This window comes from Cygnus atratus, chromosome 4 (genome assembly GCF_013377495.2).
Source record: "Cygnus atratus isolate AKBS03 ecotype Queensland, Australia chromosome 4, CAtr_DNAZoo_HiC_assembly, whole genome shotgun sequence".
NCBI lineage: Eukaryota > Metazoa > Chordata > Aves > Anseriformes > Anatidae > Cygnus > Cygnus atratus.
In genome coordinates, this window is record NC_066365.1 from 6,642,595 (window position 1) to 6,653,783 (window position 11,189).

The 11,189-nt window shown below is 35.6% G+C and overlaps 1 protein-coding gene across 3 annotated transcripts in view; it reads left to right on the forward strand.

Annotated features, from left to right (window-relative positions):
• The window catches only part of SLC39A8 (solute carrier family 39 member 8), a 61,492-nt gene extending 54,604 nt beyond the window's left edge, over nt 1-6,888 (forward strand). The window contains exons 9-11 of one of the 3 annotated variants that reach the window (XM_035539794.2): nt 1,409-1,616; nt 2,135-2,319; nt 5,012-6,888. In XM_035539794.2, coding sequence (XP_035395687.1) covers nt 1,409-1,616; nt 2,135-2,319; nt 5,012-5,158 — 540 coding nt within the window. In that variant the 3' untranslated portion in view covers nt 5,159-6,888. The remainder of the gene's footprint in view (nt 1-1,408; nt 1,617-2,134; nt 2,320-5,011) is intronic. The other 2 variants (XM_035539802.2, XM_035539779.2) reach the window with 2 other exon arrangements.
• Nucleotides 6,889-11,189: the final 4,301 nt, after the last annotated feature.

Below are 11,189 nucleotides of genomic sequence, written 5' to 3' on the forward strand. Positions count from 1 at the left end.
ACTACTTAACCATGGATTTACTAGCTACAGATTCCAAGTAATGTAATAGGGATTTCCCAGTCTGAAGTCTAATGTGAACTTTTGTCCTGTACCAAGGCAGCTCCAACATACAAGTATATATTATGTCAGATAAGAGTCCGGTGAGCAAAGCGTGAGACGGATCTCGTTGCTCTGTCATTACAGATTTTGTGACCGTTTATTAATCGTTACATTTCCTTAAAGTTCAAACTTCAGTTGTCTGGTAGCATTTGCATTTGATATGACAAAGCTGAAGCCATTTCCGGTGTTCCTTGGAAAATTTTCTTGGAATTATCTTTTTGACCCATTGATAGAAAGGAAAGAGGTATTCCTCTACACCCTTCTCTTACAAGAAGAAAGGTGTTTAAATATGTCTGGGTAAACACATATATATTACTATTTATGTATTCTGGTAGTAAACAGTAGTTAATGCCTTACATGCAAATCCTTTTTTGTATTTTTTTTCCCAATGCTATTATGCTTGCAAATATAATCTAATTACAATATATGTGTGTACAGAAATTTATCAGAATGGAACATTAGGATTTTTATAGTGGAAATTAGTTTGTACTCCCAGCTGAAATGGCAGTTCCTTTTATCTTTGTCAAATTTCTCATTATTTCATGACACCGGATGTATAAATTACCTCCACGTCTGGTAGGAATTATTGAGAGCCTTGGCCTGATTGTGCATTGCAGTTTTATATTGGCCAGTTCTAATTGTGCTCTGAGCCCTCAACTCGCACAGTCAGAACTAGCCACTGCTGTTCTTCTTAAACATGCGCTTTGTAAAAACTGATTTCACTAGCTGGACATAACTGTCACTGCTCAAAATAAGAAATAAAATTAGAGGACTACCTGGATGTGTGTCTGGATTCCCATGTAGGTGTCTGTTGCTGTGGTGGTGGCTGTGTCTTTACGAGCATGATGTACATACAGGCAGCAAGTACTTTATCCAGGTCTGTTTCAGGTAGGAAGTATGATGCTGTCAATCACAATGATCAAATCCTCCCCACTGTACATGCTTAATAGAGGTGGCTGAGGAGGCTGTGAGGAGCCTTATCAATCCTTGGCAGTCTCTTAATGTGGGAGAGACACTGCCAGAGAGACATTCAGACATTGTGGTCTGAATTGCTTTCTGTCTCAGCTGAAGGGCATTCAGATAAAGCTTTGTAGTGAGAAGGTGACTGGGCCCTTCGCTTTTCAGTTGTTGAAACAGAAAATATTTGCTGCTGCTACCTGTGCCGTCTGCCTCTTGGACCAAGCAATTTGTTTTCTTCATGTAATTGTGCTTTATTTTATACTCAGCATTTGATTAAAGCCAGAATTGTGTTTCATTGACTTCTTTATTCAGTGTTTTATGTAATTGCTTTATTGTGTTGTTTTTCCAGGAGGAAGCAACCCAAGGCAACTTATGTAAATGTCTCGGTGGGCACCCACTGTCAAAGATTGGAACTATTGCTTGGATGGTAACACTGAGTGATGCCGTACATAATTTCATAGATGGTTTGGCAATTGGTGCTTCTTTCACTTTGTCTCTGTTTCAAGGGCTGAGTACCTCCATAGCCATCTTGTGTGAAGAGTTTCCTCATGAGCTGGGTAAGGAACTTAATTCAACATGTTGTTTTTGATAGAAATTACTGCTGTAGGAGGTTATGCTTGCAGAAACTTGGCATGGATTGAAAAGAAGTTTAGACTAATAGAAAAAGCACTCATCAAAAAGTTATCAAGTACCATAATACACATGTAGCCCAAGAAGTTCCTGAGTGCAGATGGATGGAAACTAGGAATGTATATTAGATAGGTATTAATTGCCCTGTTCATACATGCCTTTGTATGTGTTTTTTTAATTAAATTTTGCTCATTATGGGTAGTCCTGTGTTCTCAAGCTCTTAGCTATGTTGTGCATCACCTACTTGCTTTAGAATGTTTCAGTTATCTTATTGTTGAAGGAAATGCTCATCATTTACTTGAATGAGGAAAACCAGCAGTGGGATATAAGCTGTATACAAATAATGTCTTTTTCTTTAGACTTCCATTGAAATCAAAAAATAATCATAATATCATTTGCTGAAGATGGTTTTCTCATTTTTTCTTTCTCTTTTCTCTCTTTTTAGGGGATTTTGTCATCTTGCTTAGTGCAGGAATGAGTACTCGGCAGGCTCTGTTTTTCAACTTTCTGTCTGCGTGTTCCTGTTATATTGGGATGGCTTTCGGTATATTAGTAGGCAACAACTTTGCTCCTAACATCATCTTTGCAGTAGCTGGTGGAATGTTCCTGTATATCTCTCTGGCAGATATGGTGAGAAGGAATTTCATTTTCAATTATTTAGTTTTCTGCAAGAAAGTAAGGACTGCAGTAACAGTCTCTCTGGTGGAATTTAATATTTTTGTCCCTCTCCTGCCAGAGTCATCTACGTCTTATTATTAGATGTTAAATAATCAATTATAACCTTAATGAAGGTGCACAAGTAATTATACTTATTCATTAAATGTGAAGGCCTTTGATTTCACAACTAGGGCTGGTCAGATTATTGCTGAAAATGAGTTTTAAAGAAAGAGAAGCTTTTCATGAGTTTGGGCTGGTTTCACTGAAGACTGAAAAGTGTTTAAATACTTTGTTTCAGCATTTTAAAAAGTGACAGAGCATCTCACATTATTGTTATTAAATGAATCATTTGTCTTTTCAAAAATCGTCTTCTAAAAGAAAAGCAGAAAAAGTAAGTAAATAAACAAAATATTCTTTAAGAGTTGAATGGAATATGTTATGTAACTTCAGCAATAATTTTGGAGTTGTTTAGGTGAAAACCCTGACTTAAACTCCAATACTGTTTAAATTAAACAGTACCAGCCCCAGTTTCTTTGTCCAGACTTTTTTTTTTTTAAGTGATCTGTTGAATGCTATTCAAAACAGAATATTTTTTTTTGAAAGTATATTAGAAAACATAAGGCAAAGAAATAGTGCTAAGTTCTAGATCAGGTTTAGATGTTGGGAATTTAATCTGGCTTCACCAGGCAGTCAGCAATATTCTATAAATTCCTTACAATGATGTTTTATCTCAAAACGAAAGAGAATTTACAAGAGTTTAAAGCTTTATTATGTTTAATTCAAGTGTTGTAAGAGCAGATAAATCTGTAAAAAATGTTTCCACCTGTCATATTAGAATCCATCTGAGTGTAGAACCAGAGTGAGGCCTGAATTTGAAAAGATTTGAGACCCCAGTTTGGTTCTACTTGCATTTAAGAACTCTTACATGGTTATAAGGACTATAACATTAAATACTAATGTAGTTGAGGTAATAACATAGGATTTCATAAGTAGTAATCTTAGAGTTAAATGAACAATATAAATAGCTTCTTTTACAAATTTGCAGTACCTTAATTGCTAATGCTGTTCACTTGCTTTCACTCTCTTATAACGAATAGTAGTGCACTCAACTATGATGTGCAAAACTCATGGCATAAATTTAGAGTGGCTCATCGTAAAATTGTTCTAATTAAATCCATCAAAGTAGGTAACATTCTTTTCTTTGTATCTGTTGTTCTGCTCTCTCTCTCTCTCTCTCTCCCCTCCCTTCCACCATCTGTCTCCTCTCCTGCATCTCTCTCTTTTTCTAGGTTTTTCGATTGAATCAGCTACCTGTCTCAACTTTTCTCCCCCTGAGAAGTCTGAAATAGGGTGTGCAAGTGCTCTGTACAGAGATTTGCCTTTCCACTTTCTGCTATGATTTTCACGTGCTTCTGGTCTGCTTGTAGAAGCAGGTAGGATTAATTAGAATGTCCTTTCCCTTTTCTTTTCTTTTTGCTGTTCTTTTTTCCTCCCTTTTTCTCCTGGACTCCTGGTGCAGTCCAGCCTCTGTGTCAGTAAGATAACCATGTGATGAAGCTGTGGGTATGTGAGAATGTGTACACTGAGGTGTGTGAGCACACATGAGCCTTGCTGTATGGCATGAAGCTAATCTGGTTTGTTGTTGTCTTTGTCTCTTGTGCAAGAGGATCACAGAGCTGTGGAATGATTTCTGGGAAGATTTGGCCACTTCCCACTTACCTTAATCTGTTCTTCAAGAATTGCATTGGCTTCAACAGTTCTTTTCGTCTTATGAGATCAAAGATAAAGCTTCTGAGTCATTCAGACAGAAGGCTTCTAACTGAGACTGAACTTCAGAATCTGTTGCACACTGGCAATACTACTCTCACCACAACAGGAGAAGAGTTTAAAGCTTACTTATGTTTGTCAAAGTCAACTACAGTTGACTTTATCTGCCACAAACACATACCCTGAATTGCCCCATGCTAATGGGCACTTTTATCACCAGTGCTCATCTGCCACCACCTCCATTGGCTCTCAGAGGAAGTAGCTTTGTTCCTGCAATTAACAGTCATCCTTTGCTATTATGGTGCCATTATGACACCTGTTATGGAACGAAGAATCCCTTCATCACACCCTAATGTAATATTGCATATATTGCTACCAGTTTCACAACATTTCTGTTCTTTCTTCCTTGCTTTATCACTACCTCATCAGCCCAACAGACCTTCTATTTGTAACAGGTTTCTTATTTCTGAGGGGCTGTTTGTGTTTTCAGCTTCACCTCTTTTGCTTATAAATAAAGTGGAAGAATCCTAATCTTCCATTTCCTGATTGAGGATTTCTCTGTCTGTTAGTGAAGAAAGAAACACAATATTTAGCAATACAAGGACAGCTGCTCCTAGCAACATACAGACTGACAATTGGACCCAAATTAAAAAGAGGAAATCTGCATGAGAGCCAAAAAGGTGATATCACAGCAGAGGAAAGCAAAACACCATTTCAATATTCCATTCTTGATGAAATAGTTTTCAGGATAACTAGGGTGACTTGTTCTGTGACTGCCTTCACCCTCTGTTAGTTCTAATACTCAGTTCAAAGCAGCAATGTTTGTTGTTAAATACTCTTAAGTTACACACGCTACCACAAGATGGCAATACTTACCTAAAATTATGCCTTTTTCCAGTTCCCAGAGATGAATGATATGCTGAGAGAGAAAGTGACAGGAAGAAAGATGGATCTTACATTCTTCCTTATTCAGAATGCTGGTTTACTAACGGGGTTTGCTGCTATACTGTTGATTACCTTGTACGCAGGAAATATTCAGCTGTGATAATGGAAGTGAAAATGGAATCGGTATTGAAGGCATCAAATAAACTACGAATGGAAGACACTTGAAATCCATAAAGGGACATTTATTCAATCTTCCTGGTTTTGAAACATTGACAAGTCTTATTTCCCCATTCCAAATGCAGGAAATTCTTTTAGGACTTTCAATTAATCCAAATACTAGGAGCTGTTGACTTTTACACTCTACTAAGGAACCAATTCTCGTATTTGTGTTTCTACTTAAAATTATCAGACATACCTGAACTGTTATAGAGAAAGGGTGTTACTTGGCCAGTAGAAGTAGGCAGTACATGCAAGTACATGCAACTCAGACCAAATGAAAGCTGAGGTCTTCAAGGAAGATTCTCATTTAAAAGAAAATAATGAAGTCTCTTTTTAAACTGTGATGAAAGCAAGCAGTTTCAAAGCTGGTTAATTTTCATGACTTCTGTTGCAGGATTTGCCTGTGTAATATTCCCTTCCCCCATCAAAAAAAAAATCAAACTATTTCAAAGTAGGTACTAATGAAGCTAAGATTTTTAATTACTAATTAACACTGGAAGGAAAGATACCAGTTACTGCTTTTGATCTTTTCTCTTTATGTGTGCACTAGGGAATTGTTGATTTATTTTGAGAACCACTTTTTTTAATTAGAGGGAATCTGTGTTAAAATTATGACAATTTATCAACTCCATAATGTTTTAGAAACATTGAGTATTTAAAAATTTTTCAAGTATTTTATATTCTATGAAAATAATCTTGTTTTATATACAAGTTCCACAGATATTCCTCTTAAAAAAAAAAATCAGTATTTTGGGTTAAAATTTTGAAAGAATGTATTGTTAGTTGTACAAAGTGGAACTTAAAGGAAAAACCGCTAAAATCAACATTCCAGGAAGCTTTTTTTTGTAATTTCAATAGTTTTCTCGTGTGCAGTTGGGTGAAAGTTAAGCGTTACTAAAATATACAAACTTTTATTGCAGTCTGTTGCATATGAACTTTCTGAAGTCATGCTTATATGTTTGAATTCTTCTGAAATAAACAATTTAGCTACTGTGCTGCTGTAAGATGTGTGCAAGGAAATTTATGCAAATATATCCTATTTCAGTCACTGCTAAGTTTTGAAAGAAGTGTTACTATTCTGTACTCAATTACTTTTATTTGCATTGTTTTTTATGGAAGCTTTACAACTTCAAGGAAAATACAGTTTCTTAACGTATTTGTTGCCAGTCAAAAGGGACAAATCCTTTATTTTTTATTTCACTATTAAAATATATTTTCTATAAGGTAAATGATTTATTTAAATTTTTATTTGAATCTTATCTGTAATTATGTTAGAAAAAATAACTTTCTAAGTGCCTTGATTAAAAAAAAGGCATTTTTTAAAGGCAAACTACACAGGAATAGTAAATGATACTTAATTTAAAATGTGTTATAATCTTTAATATGTAATTATAGTAATCTATGTTATTTACTATATGGAAAAACATTTATTAGTCACCTTATGCCCTCTGAGTTTCTGTGAAGAAGAGTCCACACACTCCATATTCTTTCGTTCAATCCTTTCTTTTGTTGATTCCTTGGATATAAGCTGCTTGTAAATGCTACTCGTGTCCCAAGAATGTATTGTAGTAACTATGAATGCTCAGTAACTTTTAAAATTTATTTGATTATTCCTAGTTCATCAGGTTATTATAATAATATGTTGGCATGGAACGTTTAAACCTTAAATCCAAAAATTTGCAAGGGAGACTTGATTTTTATCATCTCCCTAAGAAAAGAAAAATGAGAAAAACATATCATTGCAATAAACTACTTTTAGATCATAGAGCAGATTAGAGATGGAACAACCCCTGATATTCAGGCTAGTGTTTTAGTTACAAACCAAAATGCTGCTCCTGCTAGTGGAATATTTAGTAGATAAGAAAGCTTTTTGATTTCTCTAAAACCTGGTTTGTCTGTATGAACTTCAGTAAAATGTTTGTCCAATACATATAAAATGAATCAATTCCAATTCTAGGCCTGCCAGTGATTTCCTCGATTTTGCTGTTGCATTCAGGGAGGAAGAAGCATGAGCAAATACTCAAAACATTGCTGTTTGGTGACAGATAAGACTGCAGTAAGTTACTCCCTAAAAGTTTGGAAATCAGTTGAGAGAGAGATTTTGATATTCCTTTTAATGTTGATGTAATATGTAACACTGTTCATCTTATGTTCTGCCATCTCTTCAGCCTTCTTTTCAACAGTGGTGCAAATTCAGTATATAACGTACTTCAGAGGGCTCTCATCTGCTTTCATATTTGTTGTTTCCATAGACCTAATTATCTGGCTAACATACACTTGGGAAACTATTCTCTGTTAGCACTTCTTAGATCACTGTCATATTTTTCTCTCTTTTTCATGATGTGGATCATGACTCAAGACACAATTTAGTAAATTTCACTAAAGTCAGAGAGGAAAAAAACAACATACCTATAAAACAGTCTAAGGAGGGAATAGCAATTGATTTTGGAGCAAAAAGTGTATAAAGAGCAACAATATGGATGAAGGATAAACCCTAGAGCACCTCTGGTTGTTTGAAGAAAATAAATGCAGAAAAGTGAAATGGTCTGTGGGATAACCTGTCAAAAATGTAATACGCGATTACTGTCTATGGTTTCAGGAAAAATGAATTGAAAAACTAAATTGGTACTTAAAGTTTAGGGTTATTGCTTTTGACATTTCAATGAGATCTTTACTGAGTAAAGATTTAAAGCTCCTCTTAAACTGAAAATTTGCTCTCAAATTTTCAGCTAAATTAAATATCAGCCCCATTCTAAGAGTAGTCTGGAACTCATTGTGGTCTTCTATATGTTGAAGTATTTACCCTGCTGCTCCATCTAGATTTGCATCCGGCTTGAAGCTTTGTGTTACTTTAGTTAAAAGATCTACCAAACCAAATGTACATAGTTTACAGATGACTTAAACATGCAAAAGTTACATTCAATTATGCTAATGACAGCAGTGTAAATGTCTCCTATTTTATGCACATAGAGAATCAAATGTGTGCTAATTTCTGTATTGTCTTTTGTAAACATTCTTTTTAAATCTTTTTAAGAAATCACTGATTTTACCTGAAGATAGGTGAACAGATTTACATATTTTCATGTTGTTTTGCATTTTATTGTAGAGTCTTGATAATGTAAATTTAAAGAAGACTGAGATCCAGGGAGAAAAGTCTTAAGTGACTGTTTTTCTACTACATGCAATTCTAATGAAGCTACTTACAGAGGCAGAGTGTTGAGCCAAGTTTAACTCTTCCAAACATGCAACTTGTAGGAAAATCGAGAATATGGATTGAGTTTGTTCTTCTTTTAACTCTAGACAATAATGCTAAGGAGTAGAATTTGAGAAGTCTTTCAGATTCCTTTAAATTAAAAAAATAATAATTCAACTACCAGTATAAGCCAGGTGAAAATTGCTTAGACAGAAGTTTAAGAACAAAATCTTATAACGAGAGAAAGAGTCTTCCTCTCCCCTCTACAGTTATGTGAAGTAGTCAGCTGTAGTTGATCCCTTAAGAGTGTTGCGCCAGCTTCAGGTGTCTGAGCTTTCAGCCCAAGTGATAGGTGCAAGAAGACATGCATGCTGTGGTTCATTTCCAAAAGGATCAAAATTGCTCAGAATTCCCCTTATGGAAGCTTGAATAAGAGAAAATAAGATAGAGAAATGCTGTCTCTAGAAACACGTGTTTATTTCAGACGCCAGAAATACACAAGGAGAAGGACACTAACTTTGTAAACAATTAATCTGTAAGTATTGGTGGGTGCCAGCAAACCATTTCACGTGTGCATATGCACCCAATGCATATTTTAGCTCTTGACTTTTACTCTACCAAATATCCCAGAGTTTCCAGGAACACTGTAGCTGGCTTACCAGTTCTTACAATACTTGATGCACAAGTTATCTCTCTGATATTCTAGAAGAAACTCCCCTCTCCCTATCTCTTGCAGTTCAACTCAAAATGTACTGGTGTGATAAGTTGACAAAGGTTGTTAAGATGAAAACTAGACAGAAAGCCACATCTGCTAGCAGTAGATAGAACACATCTGTCAAAGACAGACAGGGTTACGTTGTATTTTTAGGGTTTAATCCATAATACATTTCTTTTGTACCTGATATATTGTCCTTTTTTTTTTTTTCCAACCTAATATTTTTGAAGAAGATAGCATAGTTACATGTTTTGTAGCCCCTATTACGGTCACTATGCTTTCTTCTAAGTTTATCAACCCCCCCAATTTCTAGATCTTTTTTTCCATTTTAAAATGCAGTTAGAATCATAGAATATCCCGAGTTGGAAGGGACGCATAAGGATCATCAAGTCCAACTCTTGGCACCGCACAGGTCTACCCAAAATTTTAGACCATGTGACTAAGTGCACGGTCCAATTGCTTCTTAAATTCAGACAGGCTTGGTGCAGTGACCACTGGGGAGCCTGTTCCAGTGTGCAACCACCCTCTCGGTGAAGAACCTCTTCCTGATGTCCAGCCTAAACTTCCCCTGCCTCAGCTTCACACCGTTCCCACAGGTCCTGTCACTGGTGATAACGGAGAATAGGTCACCTGCCTCTCCACTCCCCCTCTCGAGGAAGTTGTAGACTGCGATGAGGTCCCCCCTCAGCCTCCTCTTCTCCAGGCTGAACAGGCCCAGTGCCCTCAGCCACTCCTCATACGTCTTCCCCTCTAGGCCCTTCACCATCTTCGTTGCCCATATAGATAGCTACATCTATCCCATTCTAAATTACTGTTTTACCATCTTAGTAAGTGCTGAGGAGGAGCCCATCATGATTCTGTTTGCTGAGAAAATACAGTTAGGCTGACAAAGTTGCCAGAATTAGTCACGTGTTTGGTCTTGGCAACGCCCTAGTTATTAAAAAGAAAATAACATCTACTAATCATTTTCAATAAAAGCATTTAGTTATTATAACAGCTTTTTAATTATTTAGAATAGTAGCGGTATAGACAATCAGAGACAAAAAAAAATAATCTATATCTAGCTAATGCTAGCCAATTGGAGAGAGAGCAGTAGTCATTTCTGAATAGACTGGTTCTTGAGAAGAGACCATGCACAGTGGCATTCCTCTATCACTAAATGGTGAGAAAACCAATCTAATTAGAAGAAACATGAAATGAGCTGATACGAGTCAAACATACTTAGTTAGAAAATACCAAATATTTTTTGTCATTGGCCTTAAAGATACAGAAACTGCACTAAAATCCACTCTTCCAATTCATTGGTGAAAACCTAATAGTTTTTGTCTCAGTAAATACAACAATAAAATACTGTCTAGAAAATGTTAAATCATCTTCAAGTTGTAAGACAAAACGTTACTGCTGCATCACTGATTTGTACTTCTTTGTCTTTGCCATGAATTCCACTAAGCTGACTTAATTGTAATGAAAACCTTTTTAGAGTGTTTCTTTTATATTTGTGATAATCAAATTTGTGTGTGATACTGAGATGTTGAAATTGTTTCTCAGGTTTTCATATACTGAAAACAGTTACTTCAAGTAAAGATTATTACAGAATTTGTACTGTCTCTTTTAATCTCTAACTTTCCACATACTTCTTACAGTCTACAGGAAGCTCTTGACCATTTTAATAAGCTGTTAGTTAGATAATACAGATCCCCTCTTGGCTGTAAAAATGTTGGTAGTAATTTGCAATAGTTAAGTGTTCATTAAAAGTAAGTTATGGTGTGATTTGCTTGAAATTTCCTATTACAAACAGCAGACCTGAGTGCAAAAAATGATTTTATCATGATTAATGTTCTTGTATTTAAAAAAAACATGGTTCTCTGTGCCAACAAAGGAATTGTCCTCCATTCACTAGAGATTTTGCGATTTCTCACCTGATTGGTACATTAGTGAAATCAAAGCTACAAGTTCTGCTGAATTGGTAAGTAATTAGATTAGGTATATTATGTTACCTGTCCTTTTTCTTCTTTCTCTTTTCTTTTCTTTTCTTTTCTTTTCTTTTCTTTTCTTTTCTTTTCT